We start from the raw sequence: 22,952 nt of genomic DNA on the forward strand, positions 1-22,952 counted from the left end.
TGTATTTTGAAAGGGGGACTGGGACTATGGCGCCCGGCGCCTCCTCTTACGTCCCCCCTTGTATTTTGAAAGGGGGACTGGGACTATGGCGCCCGGCGCCTCCTTTTACGTCCCCCCTTGTATTTTGAAAGGGGGACTGGGACTATGGCGCCCGGCGAATACCTTCTCTCTGAGATACTGATATAACTTCTTGGTAGTATAAATGTCACGTGATTGGCGGGGATGAAACGGCAACCTGGCACCCCCTCTATTGTTTTTATGGCTTTGTTGTGTTAAGGCTACGTTTAGGTTCAGATTAGTATAAATTTAGGCTGGTTTTAGCGGTTTAGGTTAGCTAGAGGTATAGGTTCGGGTTAGTGTTCGGTTCGGTTGGGTTGGGTTCAATAGGGGTCAGGTTGACGTCTTCTTTTCGATTTAATGAAATTAGTTATTACAATAGATTTTTATCGAATTTGATTAAATGAAAGTATTTTTATATCGAAGTTCATTATATAAAAATATATTTATATCGAAGTTCATTATATAAAAATATATTTATATTGAAGTTCATTATATAAAAATATTTTTATATCGAAGTTCATTATATAAAAATATTTTTATATCAAATTTCATTAAATAAAAATATTTTAATATCGATTTTGATTAAACAAAAATATTTTACATCGAATTTTATTAAATGAAAATATTTCATATCGGATTTGATTAAATAGTATCAGTTTTATATCCAATATTATTAAATAAAAATACTTTTTATCGAATTTCATTAAATAAAAGTAATTTTATATCGAATTTCATTAAATAAAAGTATTTTTATATCGAATTTCATCAAATGAAATCAGTTTTATATCGAATTTGATTAAATAAAAATATTTTTATATCGAATTTGATTAAATAAAATTTTTTTATATCGAATTTGATTAAATAAAAATATTTCTATATCGAATTTGATTAAATTAAAATATCTTTTCATCAAATTTGATTAAATAAAATTAATTTATTAAACAGTAATAGTTTTACATCGAATTTGATTAAATAAAAAGTTTTATGTAAAATTTCATCAAATGAAAACTGTTTTATATCGAATTTGATTAAATAAATTTTTTATATCGAATTTCATCAAATGAAATCAGTTTTATATCGAATTTGATTAAATTAAATCAGTCTTATGTCAAATTTTATTAAATTAATTTAGTCTTATATAGAATTGATTAATTTAAAAGAGTAGTATTTCGAATTGATGAAATAAAAACAGCTTTAAATCGAATTTGAATAAATTAAACCGTTTTATATCGAATTTCAATAAATTAAAACAGTTTTATGTCGAACTTGATTAAATTAAAACAGTTTTATGTCGAACTTGATTAAATAAAAATTGTTTTTTTTCTATTAAATTGAACTTAAAAGAATATTTTTACAGATAATATCAACAACGTTAGTGTTACTCAACCTGATAACCGTGCTTTACGCTAATACTGAAAGGGTCGATTCTGCCAATGTCTTAACAGTTTCTGCTGTGATTCAATTAGTTACTTATGTAAGATATATACTAATTCATTTTAACCACTACCACTAGACCATTTTAATGAACCGGGTTTAACAGAGAATCAAAAGTTTTAAACATTCAGGGATTTAAATTAAGTTTAGTTAGGAAATTGTTTAGGATTTAGAAACGTTGCTAGCAGCTTTGCCCATTTCGATAAGATAAACATAATTTCCTGATTTTAATAACTAATATCAGAAGTGAGATGAGACTGCAGAAGTACTGAGCTGAGCAAATTCTTCACTCGGCGAAAATGAATATTCTTGATAACACAAGAACGGTTGGCCCTCTAGTAGCGGTTTCTGAATTTCCCTCTCCAATAGGTGAGACGCTCGTGGCGGTAGACGGCCGAACTAGATTCAAGCACCCGCGTCCGTGTTCCGCGGCTTTAGGTTGAGAGGAAGGGGGTAGGAAGTGTTTTTGGAACTCGACCAATTTTTTTCTCTCTAGTGTAGGCGCGATGGAAGCGGTGGCATAAAATCCTCAAATTTGTTCACTAGTGCCAGGATCTACTACCAATGCTAGAGCCCTTCACTTCTAGTCTCATCTCACTTCTGCTAATATTCTTAACTAATATACTCTTAACATTGACAACCTTTGTTTGATCTAAAAATGTTAGGATCAGGATTAAGGAAATAGGGAAATTCTGGAAAAGTCAACTAAAACTTTTGAATCCAAAATTTATTTTAAATTTATTATCTTACATTTTATTGTTAATTTTTACTTTCAGATTCTAGTTATTTCATTGACGTATTTTGCTCGAAAATTTGGTGTTATGACGTCAGGTGTTTTATTCTTATTTTGGACACTTTCAGTGATAACTGGCTTTGCCAGATACTTTTCTCTACTTCAAACACTTCATAGAACAGTAATACTTTTTAATACTACGTCTTCTTTTACGTTTATTTCTCTACAAATTAACCTTCCAAGTGGCTATGAGTGATTTCAAAGCCCCTTGAAAGAATGCTATATGGTTGAGGTCAGAATTAACCAACTGTTGTCCGCTTACACTTTGTTCGGCCTTACAATTGGTCTATCGTTGCAAAATTAAACTTTTCCCTCAATCTATCATAGAATCATATCGAAGACACTGTGATGTTCACGATGTACATGGTTCAGTATCCTTTGACTCTCTCCATGTTTGCATTATCATTTCTCTCTGACGGGTTGCCAAAATATCGTAAACACTACCAAACCAGCAGCTCGGTAAGCCACATGCTACAATATTTTTAAATTAAGGACATTTAGAATGAGCGAAGCTTTTGAGGCGATCCTATACCCTATTGGTGCCGACCACTCATTTCCGCCGGCACCGGAGGTGACTTGACCCCACCACCAACTAAGTCACCTTCCAAATTTACCCCTGATTTAACAAGTCATTGAACCCAACTCCCAGCAACGATGCAGAGGAGTCTCCCATTTTGCATTGAAACCCTTAGTAAAAAAAGAAAATAAAAGAAATACAAATTTTTAACGTGTTGCTTTTGCCACACTAGACTTCCGACTCACTATAAAGCCTTGCCTTATCCGCTAGTATACTAAACGTTTATTGGCCAGTTTTCGGACTAGGCTGGGAATGGTTTAATCCATGAAACAGGGTATATATATAGTCAGAAGTACGATGAGGCTAGAAGTACTGAGCTAACCAAATTCTTCACTCGGCGAAAATGAATATTCTTGATAACCCAAGAACGGTTGGCCCTCTGGTAGCGGTTTCTGAGTTTTCCCTCCAAAACGTGAGGCTCGTGGCGGTAGATGGCCGAACTAGATTCAAGGAGCCGCGTCCGTGTTCCGTGGCTTTAGGTTGAGGGGAAGGGGGTAGGAAATGTTTTTGGAACTCGACAAATTTTTTTCTCTCTAGTGTAGGCACGGGGATGGAAGCGGTGGCATAAAATCCTCAAATGTGTTCACTAGTGCCAGGATCTACTACCAATGCTAGAGCTCTTTACTTCTAGTCTCATCTCACTTCTGATAGTACATAAAACTGCTGATCTCCAATAGATCGATTTTGCGAGCTCGGTCTGAAGGGGACAGCCCTTGGTGTTACGGGAGAATTTCAAATTTGAAAATTTTAACCAGGGCTCGGGCCGTAGGCTCGTCGGTACGCAGCCTACGGCAATGGTACATACATCACCAGTGGTGTAGACGATTTCATTTAGTATACGCGCAGCCAGTGTAAAAGTTAGGAACCACTAAGAGAAGCGCTTTTATACGTCCCTAATTAAATATGCTTTGCAAATATCTGAATTTTAATTATAAATCATATAATTTGAAGAAAGAATCACCGGAAGTGACGGCTTCATTTGCTTCAAGAATCTTCTTTTCTTGGATATTTGAGTAAGTACAACCTGATTTAAATGCCCCATTCAGACAACTTGAAAGATGTGTAGGCTGTGTATCTCCCCTTTGCGATATCAAGTTCACTGCCATTAAATGAATTTGATCTGGTTCACTGTTAACTTTAACGTGAATTTTCTAGGTTCATATGGAAGGGTTGGAGAAGACCGCTGACCTTTGACGATTTGTACGACTTAAATTACTCGGACAAGGCAGCAACAGTAACCACCAAGTTTGAGAAAAATTGTAAAGCGACCAGTCGAGCCAAACGGTCAGTATAAATCGTTCAAAGAACGACCAGCGGGAAGAGGGTATTGATAATTATTCTGTTTTCCCTGGGCTCCCAAAGGTCCTATTATACCTATAAAATCCTATAATTTTGAGAGTGCCCATAAAATTCAATATTCTTGCAAAAAGTCCTCTAAAGTCCTAGATTTTTTAATATTTCATTTAATTAAACACTCCGAACCAGCATTTCTAAAGTTTTGTGCCTTGTTTTTAACGTTTGCTTTTGATGTAAGCACCGAAAGCTTTTGATCTCGCTGCTGTGGCAAGATTGGAGGTAAAGTTGGGGTAGTTACTAGAGATGGGCCGATACCAGTTTAAACCGATACCGATATGATCCGATACTTGGGAAACCGATACGTACCGATACCGATATTTTACCCGATCCTTCGATTAAACCGATATCAAACCGATACCGATATGGTATCGGTATCGGCCCATCTCTATAGATGATTCTCGATCCAATTTCGGTACTTGAAACTATAAAACTGGCTTTTCATACGAAAAACCCATTTTAGACACTAGTTACGTTATCCAAAAATAGATGAAAAACTGCGCTGTCTCAGAGTTTAGGTCTTATGGCGCCATCTACTCTCAACATAAGTATTTATTTTCTTCAAAAAATATCGGGTAGAAATATCGGTTCATTTTTAACCGATACCGATATATCGGTTAAAGCCAAATATCGGTACCGATACCGATATGGTATCGGTATCAGCCCATCTCTAGTAGTTACTAGTTACCATTACACTATTTGCTAAGTTCCAGACGAAATAGAAGTTTTTTCGCTTCATGTATCTTTAAAATAAAACGAAATTTATATTTTAGTGTCCCATGTAATCCAATAATTATGGAAGAAAGTCCTATAAAATCCCATATTTTCGAAATTCGGCTGGGAGGCCTGTGTTACTTGATTCTACCTTTAAATTCCGACTGAATTTATTGGGTGTTAAGTTTAATTCAGCCAAAGAAGGAACCGCAAGCAGAGGATTAAAGGGTCTCTAAAGAAGTCGGCGGACCGTTGGAAATATTTTTTGAAAACGTCGTTATTGACGTCACAATCCGGGGGGGGGGTGAGCAAAACGAAAGTCTTTCCTTCAAGCAATCACAGCGGGGGTCTCGGACTCTGGCGAGTCAGAACTGGGGAAACGCCGAAGCGGGGCGGATCACAACCAATCACAAGAGAGGGGAGGATGGGTCGGGTGAGTTTTTAAAAAAAGAAATTCAACGGTCCGCCGACCTCTTTACAGTCCCTTTAATAGCGTTTTCCTTTGTTGTCTCCCGAGAACGCTCCGAGATCGCTCCATATTTTCGTGTTACGTCACCGCTCTAGCTCGGAGGACCGAATGTAGTTGCTCCCAATGAAAGACAAAAGTTTTTTCAGAGTGGTTTTGTGACGTCCTCAGGCGCTCCATTTTGGTCGCTCCGTCTCTAGAGTCGGAGCGGTTGGGATCAATCCGGGAGCAAACCGGGAGGGAGCGACTGGGCCAATGTAAGACGCGCCTCCGTCTCGGAGCAGCTCGTTTTTTCCCCAATGTAAAACGCGCCTCCGTCTCGGAGCAGCTCGTTTTTTCCCCAATGTAAGACGCGCCTCCGTCTCGGAGCAGCTCGTTTTTTCCCCAATGTAAGACGCGCCTCCGTCTCGGAGCAGCTCGTTTTTTCCCCAATGAAAGACGATTTTTTTTTTCGGAGCGCTCCGGGAGCGCTCGGATCACCTCAAAGAAAAACGCTATTAGTGATGAATTTGGGCTAACTTATTTAATCATTCTAAAGAAATTATGACCTTGTTAAAATCCAACAAGCTCCCTTAATTCAGAAGTTGATGACTTCTTATCCTGGGAAGTATTGGACACTAAGGCTTTATATAGTATCCATCCCTGCAAGTCAAAATTGCCTATGGCAATCGTAAAAGAGGGTCAAACGTTTCCCCCCCACTAGGAAAACGATCTAATCTACTGAAAAAAATCCCACGCCGAGAGGCTGTGGCACTCAAACTGTGGGGCGTGTTCAAAACTTCTTCAGCGCCAATCGTTGAAAAGCCGTCTGGCTAGAACTCTCTGAAAATCCATTACAATCCGTGGGCCTAGGACCCCACACTAGTTTGACCGGAATTTCTAGCAAACTCTATTAAAACAGCTGTTCTTGTCACCGTTTCGGATTCGTTACCTCAAACCACAGGACACACCTTAAAGTTTCGTTACTTGCCCGCTGCCAGCTCAAAATGAGAGAAGCGCCGTAGGTTGCGCGGTGATCGGACATAATGAGAAGTTGACTAACAGAGATGGTTCCGGATATGGTTAGAGTCCAATACTTCCCAGGATAAGAAGTCATAAACTTCTGATAAATATTATAATTCTAATTTGTACTTGAAATAGATCCAGAGTTTATACGTTCAAGACAGATACTGAAGAGACTGAATTGAACGGGGAGGTATTATCCGTGGATTTTCCTAAGCAAAAAACGGACAGTTTGAAGGAGGCCAACATTATCCCTAGTTTGATTAAAACCTTCTGGCCGTTTTTCATCGCTACCTCTTTCGTTCGACTCATTTACGACATTCTATTCTTCGCCAATCCCAAAATACTTGGGTGAGTAAAGACTTTGCGTAATTGGCGAATGTTCATATATTGTAAGCGCGAAGAGTTTTGCGGTACGGGTAGACTGCAAAGATCCTATAATTCCTATAAATCCTACATTTTTCTATAAATTCACCTCTAATTTATAATACTCTATAGTTTTGACTACATACGCTTTTGACAAGTATAACCAGAAGTAAGATGAGACTAGAAGTATTGAGGTAACAAAAATCTTCACTCGGCGAAAGTGAATATTCTTGATAAGACACCAACGGTGGGCCCTCTGGTAGAGGTTTCTGAATTTTCCCCCCAAAACGTGAGTCGCTCGCGGTGTTAGACGGCCGAACTAGATTCAAGCACCCGCGTCCGTGTTCCGTGGCTTTAGGTTAAGGGGAAGGGGGTAGGAAATGTTTTTGGAACTCGACCAATTTTTTTTTCTCTCTAGTGTAGGCGCAGGGATGGAAGCGGTGGCATAAAATCCTCAAATTTGTTCACTAGTGCCAGGATCTACAACCAATGCTAGAGCTCTTTACTTCTAGTCTCATCTTACTTCTGTTATAACTTATCAATTTATTTAGTATAAAAATAATTCATTCGTTTATTGCTCCGCAATTGTGACTACTTGTTCTAATTTAAGAGGAAACTGGCCTATTGCAATAAATGCTCTGTTCTATCTTCTTCTAGCGACCGAATTTGCATTCTAAAGTTTAGTTATTTTATGTAGATGAGTTTAAGCCAAAAATATTTTATACAGCATATATTCCTCGTATCAGAAATCAACTTTATTCCTATATTATCCCATATTACATCATTACAATGTCCTGTAAAATCATTTAAATTTACAATGAAATAAAAAGTAATTCCTTTTAATGGATTGACCAATCCCCACTAATCGGAATCTCCTCACATACCGAATACTAGCGGCTTAAGACAATGTTACTCTTATGCTTCTACGCAGTATTTCTTAAATTGCATGGGAATATTCCATAATAGTTCCTTGCGTCGAAATCGAAAAATTATTGTCATCCAAATGAAACTCAAGCCATAACGTCTAATGAGTTCCTTAACCTCCTTGTGATGTTGAAAATCTAATGGTTCGGTATCTTTCAAAGTCCTGACCGACTGACTGACTGACTGATAATCAACGCCCAGCTCAAACCACTTGCCCTAGAAGTCTGAAAATTTGCAGGAACGTTACTCATAAGTAGTAGGCGCGTACTAAGAAAGATTTTTCCAATCCGCCGCCATCTTAAAAAATGGCGCCCAGAAATGTAAAAAATCTTCTCTATGCTTCAAAGTCCGCTCGTTTCAACCGATTTCACACTGATTTAGTACACTGGTTTCCTTTAACCTATAGACGGGTTGAATGGTCTTTCGGGTTCGATTTGTCGCCATCTTTTAAAATGGCGTCCAGAAATTTAAAAACCCTTCTTTATGGAATAATGTCCGCGTGAAAAGTAATCGAAAAAATGCATTCCGACGGGCTGACGGGCAACGCCGAGTGCCTTCGCTCCTAGGGTGCTACAAAAATATTAATCATCAGTAAAATCTCCCCATCAGCATTGTTTATTCAAATTATTCGTTTAATTTTTTTAGATGGCTTATTGAATTTGTTCGGAGTGATGAACCAATGTGGAAAGGATATTTCTACGCTGGGCTTCTGTTCGTTGTTAATATTATACTAGCTGTTCTCTGGACGTGGTACTTCAGAAGAATCTACAAATTGGGAAACAGGACTAGAAGTGTCGTCATGTCCGTAATCTACAAAAAAGTAAGTGCATTCTTAAAGGGTATGGGAATTTACAATTTCGTATCATATTTTAGCACGAAAGTGGTATTATATTACACTTTCAAGTCTCTACTTTCAAAATATCAAGTTTTTAATATAATTGAACCAAAGTTTCTATTTTTAAAATCCATTGAAATTGAATCACGAAAACTCAGTTTCGATATAAAAATCATTTTGTCTTGTCAGCTTGTTCGCCCGTTTGATGACATCACTATGACGTCAGGGGGGAAAAAGCGCGGGAAACCTATACGCGCGAGCGCGAGCGCGAGCTATACGCGTCTCGAGCTCTGTCCATGCTTTGATGGCGGAGAGAGTGGCACCGTCTCGCGTGTGTGACGTCAAAAACAAGAAAACGTTGTAGCCTTTCTTAAAAAGTGGATTTCAAATAATTTCATTTGAAGTATTTTCAAGTGCAAATTGCCAAATAAGCAGAAATGGGAGAATTAAAAGCTTGGTATTTTTGAATTCACAGTAATTAATTCTATCTTTTGCTATATAAATCAGAGGTTTTTCAAACGAAGCTTCTCATACCCTTTAAAGGGATGGTGAAATGAAAAATCACTTGATATTTAATCGATTCTTCTACTATCTGCATAGTGAAATATCCAGCAAATACCCCCGAATGGGTTTATAATTCAAATTAGTTTAAGATTTCATATAGATACTTCCAGATTTGCATCTTCGACCAATTGACCTTCTTTCTTGTTAACAAAAATTGCGTTGCACGCTCTATGTCATATCGTGCCAATTATTTTTATGAAATCTCGCCCCAGTGGCGTCGCTAGGCCTTTTTGGGGGGGGGGGCTATAGCCCCCCAAATTCCAAACTTAGCCCCCCCAAAAAATAATCCGTAAACCCTACCAAAAAATTGCTGTTAGCAACCGAAAATTCTATTCTATGAGAGCGATAGCTCTCTTAGATAAGACCTCATACCGACTTCAATGTATAAGGATGGTTTTTTGATTGGTTATAACTTTTTTTGTATCGTATTAACTGCTTTGAAAAAATTCCACAGAACTACAATTCGGGCCCGCAATATGTGGTTAAAATTTCAAAAAGATCCACTCATTAGTTTATTTTATAAAAAATAAAGTTGCTAAGGGTGGTTTTCATTTGCATAAAATTAATCAGCCCTTTTGGTGAAAAAGTTAAATTTTCCCATAGAAATAACATGGAGTTTTTTTCAAATTTAGCCATTTTGTGGCCACCTTTTTGACATGAAATATTCGTTTGTTACGTTTGGGAACGGTTTTATATCAAAATTTAAACCTTTTTCTAGGACCATTTTTAAGGTTTTTGAGAAAAATTAATTTTAAGTATGTTTAATTTTAAATTTTAAAAATACCCCAATCTGCGATATTTTAGCATTTATACACTGTTTTATTAGGAAATATCAGCGAGACCAATGTTGGCCTTTTTTAACGTATAGTTGCCTCATAATAATCCGATTGTTTCTTCTTAATGCCTTTTGGTTGGAATGGCCTATCGATAGTGAGATAAGACGGCTTTAATATTGTTGCAGTGACGTTGACGCGGCCGCTACAGCGACGCCATCAAAACACACGGGTCTAAATTGTCGCGGATATAGTCAAATTCAAACTAGCTTAATGGACATTTTAACTTTTCCCTACTAATTATTCTGGATTACCAATAAAAGATAATTAAACTAGACTCCCAATTAAAGATAAATAAACTACACTCCCAATTAAAGATAAATAAACTAGATTACGAATTTAAATAATTAAAGTACTTTACCAATTAAACGTTCTTAAAATAAATTATCAATTAGAGTTAATTAAACTAGACTACCAATTAGAGGTTATTAAACTAGATTACCAATTAAGGGTTACTAATTAAATTACCAATTAAGGGTTACTAATTAAATTACCAATTAAGGGTTACTAATTAAATTACCAATTAAGGGTTACTAATTAAATTACCAATTGGGTTACTAATTAAATTACCAATTAAGGGTAATTAATCTAGATTACCAATTAAGGGCAACTAATCTAGATTACCAATTAAGGGTAATTAATCTAGATTACCAATTAAGGGTAATTAATCTAGATTACCAATTAAGGGTAATTAAACTAGATTACCGACGACTGGTAATTAAACCAGATTACCGACGACCGGTAATTAAGCTAGATTACCGACGACCGGTAATTAAGCTAGATTACCGACGACCGGTAATTAAGCTAGATTACCGACGACCGGTAATTAAGCTAGATTACCGACGACCGGTAATTAAGCTAAATTACCGACGACCGGTAATTAAGCTAGATTACCGACGACCGGTAATTAAGCTAAATTACCGACGACCGGTAATTAAGCTAGATTACCGACGACCGGTAATTAAGCTAGATTACTGACGACCGGTAATTAAGCTAGATTAGCGACGACCGGTAATTAAGCTAGATTACCGACGACCGGTAATTAAGCTAGATTACCGACGACCGGTAATTAAGCTAGATTACCGACGACCGGTAATTAAGCTAGATTAACGATGACCAATAATTAAGCTAGATTACCGACGACCGGTAATTAAGCTAGATTACCGACGACCGGTAATTAAGCTAGATTACTGACGACCGGTAATTAAGCTAGATTACCGACGACCGGTAATTAAGCTAGATTACCGACGACCGGTAATTAAGCTAGATTACCGACGACCGGTAATTAAGCTAGATTACCGACGACCGGTAATTAAGCTAGATTACCGACGACCGGTAATTAAGCTAGATTACCGACGACCGGTAATTAAGCTAGATTACCGACGACCGGTAATTAAGCTAGATTACCGACGACCGGTAATTAAGCTAGATTAACGATGACCGGTAATTAAGCTAGATTACCGACGACCGGTAATTAAGCTAGATTACCGACGACCGGTAATTAAGCTAGATTACCGACGACCGGTAATTAAGCTAGATTACCGACGACCGGTAATTAAGCTAGATTACCGACGACCGGTAATTAAGCTAGATTAACGACGACCGGTAATTAAGCTAGATTACCGACGACCGGTAATTAAGCTAGATTAACGACGACCGGAAATTAAGCTAGATTACCGAAGACCGGTAATTAAGCTAGATTACCGACGACCGGTAATTAAGCTAGATTACCGACGACCGGTAATTAAGCTAGATTAACGACGACTGGAAATTAAGCTAGATTACCGACGACCGGTAATTAAGCTAGATTACCTACGACCGGTAATTACCGATGGACGCGCAACGCCCTAAGACTTTTTCTCCCATATTTTCTAAACAATTTTAATTAATATGAAGACTGAAGTGACAGATATTAATAAAAACTGTCATTGTAGACAAAGACTGGAAAGTGTAAAAGATAAGGTTTGAAAATGAATTGCCTGAAGTAACAGATATTAAAATTTTCACTTTTGAAGACATCATTATAAAACATCAATTATTTTAAAAAATTCTTATCTTACTTTTTTTCACCAAAATTACTTCGGGAAAGTATTTTAAAAAGGAACATGCGCGTTATTTTAAAAATACTACGGCTTTACATTTTATTTTTTATCAAAAATTTAAAATTAGGTAGAAAATTGACCCTATAACGTGAGAAAATCGTTGAGAGCTTACAAAATATAAACCGTATTAAAACTTTACAAAACGTATTCATAAATTGTAAAGCTTTCAAAGTATTAAATATTAACGTGCTGTGTTGCTCTCAAAGATCACGATCAATCTACAGATCTTTTCGACACTAATAACTAAATCACAAAGAAAAGGCCTATATTATTTTCCGCTTCTCAATATTTTGAATTTTAAAATATAAAAATTTAAACTCTTCAAGAGAAATCTTTTCAGATATCGAAGTATTTGAATCTCCTAGAATCAAATGTTAGTTGAAAGTAAAACCAGTACCAAGCTAGTATCCCTTAAACCCTTCTAGGTGACAACTACTATTGAGGACAAAATACTTGGTAAATATTGCTGAAAAATATTTTGGGAAAATGAAATTTTGGTGAAAAAAAGTAAGATAAGAATTTTTTAAAATAATTGATGTTTTATAATGATGTCTTCAAAAGTGAAAATTTTAATATCTGTTACTTCAGGCAATTCATTTTCAAACCTTATCTTTTACACTTTCCAGTCTTTGTCTACAATGACAGTTTTTATTAATAGCAATATTGTAATGATAGATTCGTTAAGTTTCATCTCTGCAGAGATGAATTTCAATATCAAACAGTACAATTTTGAAGAAAAGAACAGATGGAGACAAGTAAAATGTTTCATGTTCTTTCGAAGGGAGTCCCAGTAGTGTGGACTAAAAGCTAACCAAAACTAAAAATAAACCTGAGACGAGTGAAAATCCTTCATAATCGGTTCCGTACTCTTTATCAATAAAAGGTTGTATATCTTTACAGGAATGTATGGAGGGGTTGGAATGGCTAAGGTCAAATCCTAATCGACGTGAAATGATCTTGGAAACAACTGGCGTGGCTTAATTTACGCTAGTGACGTCATAGCCTGACGTAAAAATCGTATTTACCACTTAAATTATTTTCATTCATTCATTGGCTTCCAAAATAACTTGCTTGCTCCACCCTCTAGCCTAGGTCCTCTGTCTAGGCTGAGAGAATCGAATATGAACGCGAACGGCGGCGAATCAGCGCATTTAACTTTAAAAAATCTAAAAGGTCACTTCTGCCATGCCTTTTTTAACGACTGATGACATTTTTCGCCTTCGGTAGACAGCTAAACAGACGTAGGGGGAGGAGCTACACTTCTAAACAAAAAGGACTCGCCTTTTGTTTGCACCATCAAGGGTACAACGAGAGCCCCCTTAGCCATTCCAGCCCCTCCATACATTCCTGATCTTTATAATACGAATAGTTTCACGTTGACACAAATTTACGGATAGTTTTAAAGGTCTACACATTTTCCAATGAACCCATTATGCAATTTTTTAATGAAAATCTTATAATAACAAGTTTGCCCAGATTTAGCCCCCCCCCCCAAATTTCAAAACCTAGCGACGCTACTGTCTCGCCCTAAATTTCATTCAACATGGAGCGTGCCACGGCAATTTTGGCGCGAGATCAACAGCGTTTGCCACAAAAATATCGATTACTAAAATACAGGGCGTTACGCGAATGGCCAGAGGTGCTAATTTCAAATTATCTATGAAATCTGAAATTAATTTGAATTTTAAAATTATTCGGAGATATTTCCTGTATGTTTCACTATGCCGATTGGTCTTATAATTAGTAGAAAAATCGATTAAAAATCGCTTAGTTTTCGTTTTTACAGTCCCTTTAAGTATATAATATCAAAGGCAAATAAACATATCAGAAAGTAATTAGGCCTTGATGAGAAAGAGTTCATGGATTTAGAAAAATTGCGATGTTTCATGTTTTCAACATGATTTTTCTGAGGAGTTGACTGTGTTATATTATCTGAAACTGAACTGAACTGAACCCAACCCGAACAACGCTGAGATTGTACCTGTAGATCCCTCTGTAGATCCCTCGTCAGTCGCTACTAGAAACACAGTAGAATAAAGAATAGCTAAACCATGTATCCCGCTCTTAAACGTAAACTTTAACTATAACTTTGTATTATAACTTTCTGTTATTAATAAAGGTTATTAATAATAGACATTACGTCGCTACCTTCTTATATATCTTAAAGTAAGAAACATATCAAAACAGACTGGTTTATAACCAAAGCTATTCTTCGAAAAATATGCTCTTGTTAAAAGATCGAGGAAAATCATAGGGAAACAGCACGAACAATTCAGTGACGTCACCGGTTTGTAATTTTTTACCGCCCGATTTGAATTTTGAATCGGCCGCCATATTGTATGTGTCGCCCTCTACAAAAATACATTGAACTCTCGAAAGATGGTGCTATACTGTTGCGTTTTTGAGTGTAAAAGCAAAGCTGTTGCTGAAAGTCGTGAGATATTCTTTAGAATTCCATGAATAATAAGAAATCAAGGTAAAAAACCTTGGATTTATCAACTTTTGGGACGTTATGGCCGGGTAATCATTTAAGCCTTGGCTCCAATTTACCGTATTTTTACAGTAAGGATCCTCATAATTAACCAATGAAATTTTTTCTATAGGCCTATACCTTTTTTAGTTGTTTCGGCTAAAGTTTCTAAATAATCTGATGTATCGAAATTAATTTGTTGATTTGCCATGTCTTCCACTATATTTATAAGGTGCTTTTTACCAATAATTCACATACAACATGGCGGCCATTAAATAAAAACAAATCCAGAGGTCGCGGCTTCCGGGCGTGACGTCACTAGAAGGTCAAAAACCGCTTCATGCTGTTTCCCTATTGTAAATATCGAAAATCTGGAAATTTCACCAAAGAAGTTAAAATATGAAAAATATTTCAGATTCTAGCAAACCATCAGACTTTTGTTTTTTAATTCAAGTTTCTTAAAGAACTTGTTTCCTCCTTAGGTGCTACGATTATCGAACACTGCCAAACGCAATTTATCAGTGGGAGTAATACTGAACACGATGTCAGTCGATGCCGATCGATTCCCGACTATAATCATGGAGTTAAACTTAATATGGTCGGCTCCCTTAAAGGTCTCCCTATGTTTATACTTCTTATGGGAACTCATCGGTCCTTCCGTCTTCGCTGGTGTTGCTATCATATTCCTCTTGATTCCTCTCAACGGATATTTGGCCCGGAACGTTAAGAGGTTACAGGTTAGTCACGTGATGATTTATCTCATCTGATTCGTTAATAAAGCGGTCCTATATTTCCTATTAAATTCTGTATTTTTGATCGCATTCACCTATCATTTCATAAAATATTATATGTTTTGACCTGTCCTTGACGTGAAGCTGGTTTTTCTGAACATTGAAAAAATCTAAAGTTCTTTTCGAGGGTTTAATTTAGGCAAAAATTAAGGTGGACGTAAAACTTTAAAAGAAACAAGTATATCTTGAATGTACACGAATTAGCTTCAACATTAAGCTAAAATCTTCTATATTTATGTAAAAAGTTGGGAAGTTTTCCCTTACTCTCCTCGGGGGGAGGGAGGGTCGCAATAACCACACGTAGCTTCCAATAACAAAACCCAGAAAACATATTATTCTACCAGAGATACGGATGTAAAAATTATAAATATAAGGTGAGCGACTTGAGCAGGAATTTATTTAAATATATTATGAATTCAAACAAACAAGAATTTTAATTTTGAAATCATATCCATAATCGTATCGATAATATCAGAAGTGAGATGAGATTAGAAGTGAAGGGTTTGAGGTTAGTAAGACTGTTGTTACGAGTGTAAAGCATTATGGAGATATAAAGTGTGTCCCTTCTCTCTTATTCCCTTCTGGTAGTATTAAAAAGTATTACTGTTCTATGAAGTGTTTGAAGTAGAGAAAAGTATCTGGCAAAGCCAGTTATCGCTGAAAGTGTCCAAAATAAGAATAAAACACCTGACGTCATAACACCAAATTTTCGAGCGAAATACGTCAATGAAATAACTAGAATCTGAAAGTAAAAATTAACAATAAAATGTAAGATAATAAAAATAAAATAAATTTTGGATTCAAAAGTTTTAGTTGACTTTTCCAGAATTTCCCTATTTCCTTAATCCTGATCCTAACATTTTTAGATCAAACAAAGGTTGTCAATGTTAAGAGTATATTAGTTAAGAATATTAGCAGAAGTGAGATGAGACTAGAAGTGAAGGGCTCTAGCATTGGTAGTAGATCCCGGCACTAGTGAACAAATTTGAGGATTTTATGCCACCGCTTCCATCGCTGCGCCTACACTAGAGAGAAAAAAATTGGTCGAGTTCCAAGAACATTTCCTACCCCCTTCCCCTCAACCTAAAGCGGCGGAACACGGACGCGGCTCCTTGAATCTAGTTCGGCCGTCTACCACCGCGAGCGTTTCACCTATTGGAGGGGAAATTCTGAAACCGCTACTAGAGGGCCAACCGTTCTTGTGTTATCAAGAATATTCACTTTCGCCGTTAGCTCAGTGCTTCTGGTCTCATCTCACTTCTGATAATATGTTTTGGACGTTTATGATCCGGTTTTGTTTGTAAGGGTGCAACATATTTTGCTTGTTAGGGTATTGTTATGTATGCTTGATCTTCCGTATTGAATGTGGTCGGGAATAAAAACTTAACAGTGTTTATTTACATTGGTTGCAAAAGTTACATGGCGGTCGACGTATGAGACGATCCGATTAAAACTACTCGTATTTATACATAAACAATTTCTTATCTTATCGTTTAAAGATTAAAGTGGTTTTTTAATACATCATGGAAAATATGTTTTTTATAGGCGATTTAATAGACATAACAATTACTCTCCCCTTAATGTTTTTATGGCGTTATGACTTATATAGGGCATTAGGCATTTCAGTGTATCTTTCTGGTGGTCGACAAGTTCTTCTAGGCCGTTCTCTCGACATAGGATTGACCTCTTGCAAGATTGTGGGTGTTGGCATTTCACATCTTCCTGGATGCTCTTTGGACGTAGCTGACTGTGCCTCTTCTTGTTGATCATTTGGTTTAGGATCTAATGTTCGATTGGAATGATGGTTGGGCTTCAGATTGTCTGCATTGACGGCTGATGGTTGCATGGATTGTCTAGTCGTCCGAGGAATGACAGACGCTGGATGAATTGCTGGAGACGCAACTGGATCTGGGGTCTCATTGGCTTTTAACATCCAATTGAAGGGATCTGTGGTCGGTCTGTTCTCTGCTATGTTATCGTCTCCGGATGACGACTTCAGTTGTGGGCGCAATTGATTTTGGTGTCTCCGTACATTTCCGTTTTCTGTTGCTACTTCATACATCATTTTTCCGATATGTCTCTTAATAACACCAGATTTCCATTTCGTTCCTCTCCCGAAATTCCTGAGATTGACTGGATCATTAATAGTAAACTTTAAGGTTGTTGGATTATTAGTCCGTGATGCTGTGTTCTTGTTGATTTCGTCGGCTATGTTCGAAGTAGATTTGAAGTTCGGATGACATAGATCTAACCGTGTTATGATATTTCTTCCAAGCATTAACTCGGCAGGCGATTTTCCAGAAATGAGTGGGGTCCTTCGGTAATTTAATAGGATACGTGCAAGGCGTGTCTCCAAACACCCAGAGTGAAATTGATTTAGGCCGGCATTCACGATTTTAATTTCGTCCGTGATCTCTACATCGAGTTTCTTCAGTCCAGTCTTGATAATTCGAACACTCCTTTCAGCTTGTCCATTAGTTTGGGGATGGTATGGAGCAGAGGTTAGATGAGTAATTCCATTCGATGTGACAAAATTGTGGAATTCATTGCTAGTAAAACAGGACCCATTGTCGGTCACTAGCGTTCGCATGATTCCAAAGCGAGCAATATGGTCTCTTAAACAAGTAGTGACGGCGTCTGTTGAAGTTGATCGAGTGATATTAACCTCCATCCATTTAGTGTAGGCATCGACTATGATGAGAAGATATCTGCCTTCAATTGGTCCTGCAAAGTCCGCGTGAACTCTTTCCCAGGGTTGGTGGACTTCCGGCCAAGGTTTGAACTTCGCTGCAGGCATTGATGCATTTTCTTGGCATATGTTGCATTGTTTGACTGTTGTCTCTATATCTTGATCGATTTTAGGCCACCATAACCTTGAGCGAGCCAACGATTTCATTTGAACTATCCCTTGGTGAGTGTTGTGCAGCTCTCGCAAGAAATCTCCCTGGCATGATTTTGGTATGATGAGCCTGTTTCCCATGAAGAGAAGGTTGTCGAAGTTTGAGAGCTCCATTTGTCTTCGTTTATATACTTCCAAATCTGAGTCCAGCTTAGTAGTAGGAAATCCTTGGCGCATATATCTCAAAACCTTGCTTAAGATCGGATCCTGGGTTGTTAGTTCCTCCAATTTGATGCTGGTTATAGGACTCCGGTCAACTTCTTGCATAAGTAATACGTATTCCGCTGGTACTGGGGTCTTGGTGGTTGTGATCGGTAAAGGTAGTCTGCTCAAAGCGTCAGCATTTTGGTTCGCTGATCCCTTTCGGAACTTGATCTCGTATTGAAAAGCTGATAGTAAAAGTGCCCAACGTTGTATACGAGCTGCGGCCATCGGTGGTATTGGTTTCTCTGGTGAAAATAGCGATATTAGTGGCTGATGGTCCGTGGTCAATGTAAATTTCTTCCCGTAAAGGTAATCCCTGAACTTCGTAACGGAAAAAATAATGGCCAGGGCTTCTCGTTCTAGTTGTGAATAGTTCCTTTCCGCTGCAGTTAAACTCCTCGAAGCGAAAGAAATCGGCCGTTCTTCCAGCTTGCCGCTTGAATCTTCTATCATGTGTGATATGACCCCTCCAAGGCCGTAGGGTGATGCGTCGCATGAAAGATAGATTTCTTTGTTCATATCATAATGTACCAGCATCTTGGACGTTTTCATGGCCAGCTTCGCTTGATGGAATGCATCTTTCTGTTCCTTCTCCCAGGTCCATTTGGTGTCTTTCCGTAAGAGTTTATGCAATGGCGCCAGATTTGATGCGTGGTTCGGTAGAAAACGACCATAATAATTAATCATTCCCAAGAAAGAGCGTAAGGTCTCGACGTTTTCCGGTTCTGGGGCTTGCATAATCTCTTCCATTTTACTGTTCAATGGATGAAGTCCTTCTGCGTCCAGGCGATGACCGAGGAACTCTACTTCAGACACAAAGAAGTGGCATTTCTCTCGTCGTACTTTTAATCCGTTAGTCCCTATGATGGTGAGGAATTTGTCTATTTGTTGTAAGTGATCGTTTTCCGTTTTCGCGCCAAGTAAGATGTCATCTTGGAACGGCATTACTTTGTCCATGTCTTGTACAACCATCTCCATAAGGCGCTGAAATATGGCGGAGGACGATGACAGTCCAAATGGTAACCTCTTGTACTGGTATAGCCCTTTCGATGTATTGATCACTGTGATTTCTCTTGATTCCTTGTCCAATTCAATCTGATTATAAGCTTCTTTTAAGTCGATCTTCGTGAAATATTTGCATCCTGCCAGTCTGGAGAATATATCTTGGGCTCTTGGCAGCGGATAGACTTCGGTATTGATAGCTGGATTAGACGTTGAGCTGAAATCTCCACAAATTCGAATGCTCCCATTTGGCTTCACAACTGGAACAATTGGAGATGCGTATTTAGAAAACGGAATGCTTTCGATGATGTCCTCTTTCTCCATTCTTTGCAGCTCAGCTTCCACTTTTTCGGTCATGGAATATGGTACTGTTCGAGCTTTGCAGTATTTTGGAACTGCATCAGGCTTGATATGAAGATGAGCTTGTACATTTTTCAGTCTTCCCAGTCCTGGCGTGAACACGTGATCATGTTTCTTCAAAATGGTGTCTAGTCGCATGTTGGTCGGACTCATATGATTGACCCCGAAGTCGTTGAGAGACGGCAATATCTTCAACGTAGAATGTAGCCATTTTCTGCCACACAGATTGGGACCTTGACTCCTGACGACAAGGACTGGTAATTCGGCTTCCTTTGACTTAAACGTAGCCAATACTGTCGTTGTTCCAAGGACGTCTACTGCCTCGCCAGTGTATGAACGTATACTTTTCTTAAATTGCTCGAGTTTTCCAGTGTTGGGAATTCGGCAAAATTCGTCTTCTCTGATCATCGTATGACCGGAACCTGTGTCAACCTCGAAGTTCATGTTAATTCAATTAATCTGACACGTAATTACATCGGGTGGTGGTGTGCTTGTGTCTGGGTCTGTGCTCTCAGTTGTGATATTGTTGACCGGGAAATCATATTGCCGTGCTACTGGCTGGTCTTGATCGATATGGTGTGTTCGGGATTGAAGTCTAGAGTTTACACCGTACGCTTTATTCGGTTTCTCGGTAGCTGTTGATTGGCAGGCCTTGGCAATGTGACCAATTTTCTCACACTTGTAACATGTTTCTTCAAGGAACGGGCATTCGTGACTTTTGTGATTTTTAGACGTGCATCTATTGCATTGTCTGGCACTAGGAACAAACTTGGGCATAGACTGTGATCGATCTGCTCTTCTCAAAGGCTTTCGTCGTGTGGCAACTTCGTAGTTCGAGTCTCGATTTGAGACGTGGTTCGCGGACGTGTCAGACTGATTCTCTCCATTCTGAATACGTTGAGTGTTATGCGTGGCGGTTTCCATTGTATGAACAATGCGGGTAGCGGCTTCCAGAGTGAGAGTGTCATCCTCGGTAAGTAATCTTCTTTGCATGGTTTCATCATTGATTCCACATACGAGCCTGTCTCGGATCATTTCGTTGAGGTTTGTACCGAAACTGCAATGTTCAGACAGTTTTCTGAGCTCGGAGACGTAGATTGCTACGGACTCCCCTTGTTTTCGGTTCCGGTTGTTGAAATGGAATCGCTCCACTATTTTTGAAGGTTTCGGATCGAAGTGTTGTTTCAGCACTGTCACCAAGTCAGCATAGGTCTTGTCTGGGATCGTGAGTGGTCGGATCAGATTCCGTAGTAGAGCATACGTATTGGGATCCAATACCGTTTGTAGTATCGCTCGCTGTTTATCGTTGTCGGTAATGGAGTTAACTTTGAAATATGCATCGAGGCGCTCAGCATACTGGGTCCATGATTCGACTCTGCTGTCGAAGATCTCTAACCTGCCGTAGATGACTGCCATGTCTTGGTGTTGCGAGGTAGAGGTGTCGTAGCGGTGTTCAGTAGAAATGTCTTGTTGTTGTCTGGTAGCGCTGCTCTTTAACGTAAAATGTAAAATGCCTCCGTCGCCATTGTTATGTATGCTTGATCTTCCGTATTGAATGTGGTCGGGAATAAAAACTTAACAGTGTTTATTTACATTGGTTGCAAAAGTTACATGGCGGTCGACGTATGAGACGATCCGATTAAAACTACTCGTATTTATACATAAACAATTTCTTATCTTATCGTTTAAAGATTAAAGTCGTTTTTTAATACATCATGGAAAATATGTTTTTTATAGGCGATTTAATAGACATAACAGGTATACACCGTGGCCCGCATTTTGTTTTGTAAGGTTGTTCCACATCTTGCTTGTAATGGTATAACATATCACGCTCGTAAGGGTACACCTTAGTTTATTGCTAAGTTTACTCCTTATTTTGTATGTAAGGATGCGCATTACTCTCTTTCAAATTGTGCTCTGCATTTTGTTTTTAGGCGAAACTAATGGTATGCAAGGACACAAGGCTGAAAATGATGAGCGAAATCTTGAACGGAATCAAAGTGTTGAAATTGTATGGTTGGGAAAAATCTTTTATGGAAAAGATCTTACAATTAAGACAAAAAGAGATTAGCCTTCTGCGCAAAATCGTCTTTCTCAACGCCATTACAACGTCCACGTGGTTTCTAGCACCGTTTCTCGTAAGAACTATTTCTTTACAATTACTGGCACGTCTGAGCCATATTTTGAAACAAGTCACGGCTGAAGTTTAGTGTAAACAGGAAGTAAGGAACGTTAGAGGGAGTGTTGATTTAATGCTAAAAAAACCGTCATACAGTGGCAAATGGGAAAGAAAGTGGGGGTAGGAATTTTTATCTCCGTTCCACAATTTTAGCTAACGCGCAGGCGCGAGTGACGTCGTTTACTACCGCCAGTAGAGAGAATTTAAAAATTCTCTCTGCCGCCAGCTTCCGCTTCCATCGATCGCTGCTCCACTCACTCTGTTCATTCAAAAATCCACGTCTGTTGGGAGGAAACCGAGGCTTAAAAAATAACGGGTCTTGTTAAATACTTAGGGTTACTTGAACGATTAAAAAACAACACTTCTTATAGTTAACCTTGGCAGAAATCCAAACACGACCTTCCCCTTCTAGTTCAAAGCCGGTTTTAAAATTTGACGCATGCGCGCGGACACCGCGATGAGTCCCCGAGTCAGCGCCAGAAAGAGACGAGTTTAGCCACGAAGCGAACGAACGCGCCTATTCACTTTAACACTCCCTCTCAAGTCTCTCCTCCCTGGTGTAAATAAGTGGCACTAGATGCTAACATCGTCAAGGGGTGGAGTTTACTCTCCCACTAAGCTTAGCAAAGGCTATTTTTAGGCTCGCCCTCGTGAACCCGGCCTTTGGCGAAATAAAATTAGTGTCTGGAAGATTAGCCAGCGTGTTAGAGGTCGCCCGAGTTTTAAATAAATACACCTTAACGTTGAGTTCGTTTCAAGCTTATTGTTGGTTAAAAGATTTAACAATCGTGGTCCTTTCACTGAAGGTTGCCATTGGCAGTTTCACTGCATTCATTTTATCAGATGAAAAGAACGTTTTGACAGCCACTACAGCTTTTGTTTCATTACGACTTCTCAACATGATGAGAATGCCTTTGACTGACATACCTGATTTTATCAATTACATGATTGTGGTACGATATTTAATTACTGAAAGACCAGACACAGATATTTTTCAAATTGATTTATAATGATAAAATAATTT

General features: G+C 38.3%; 1 protein-coding gene across 1 annotated transcript in view; it reads left to right on the forward strand.

The window, feature by feature from the left end:
- The first annotated feature begins 460 nt into the window (after positions 1 to 460).
- The window catches only part of LOC149712164 (multidrug resistance-associated protein 1-like), a 38,405-nt gene continuing 15,913 nt past the window's right edge, over positions 461 to 22,952 (forward strand). The window contains exons 1-11 of the mRNA XM_089849342.1: positions 461 to 466; positions 1,418 to 1,534; positions 2,271 to 2,408; positions 2,615 to 2,746; positions 3,816 to 3,877; positions 4,020 to 4,148; positions 6,538 to 6,750; positions 8,335 to 8,509; positions 14,976 to 15,230; positions 21,684 to 21,887; positions 22,735 to 22,881. Coding sequence (XP_089705468.1) covers positions 461 to 466; positions 1,418 to 1,534; positions 2,271 to 2,408; positions 2,615 to 2,746; positions 3,816 to 3,877; positions 4,020 to 4,148; positions 6,538 to 6,750; positions 8,335 to 8,509; positions 14,976 to 15,230; positions 21,684 to 21,887; positions 22,735 to 22,881 — 1,578 coding nt within the window. The remainder of the gene's footprint in view (positions 467 to 1,417; positions 1,535 to 2,270; positions 2,409 to 2,614; positions 2,747 to 3,815; positions 3,878 to 4,019; positions 4,149 to 6,537; positions 6,751 to 8,334; positions 8,510 to 14,975; positions 15,231 to 21,683; positions 21,888 to 22,734; positions 22,882 to 22,952) is intronic.

Source organism: Phalangium opilio, unplaced genomic scaffold (assembly GCF_054372755.1).
Source record: "Phalangium opilio isolate 3A_F unplaced genomic scaffold, DU_Popi_V2 ptg000009l_1, whole genome shotgun sequence".
NCBI classification, from domain to species: domain Eukaryota; kingdom Metazoa; phylum Arthropoda; class Arachnida; order Opiliones; family Phalangiidae; genus Phalangium; species Phalangium opilio.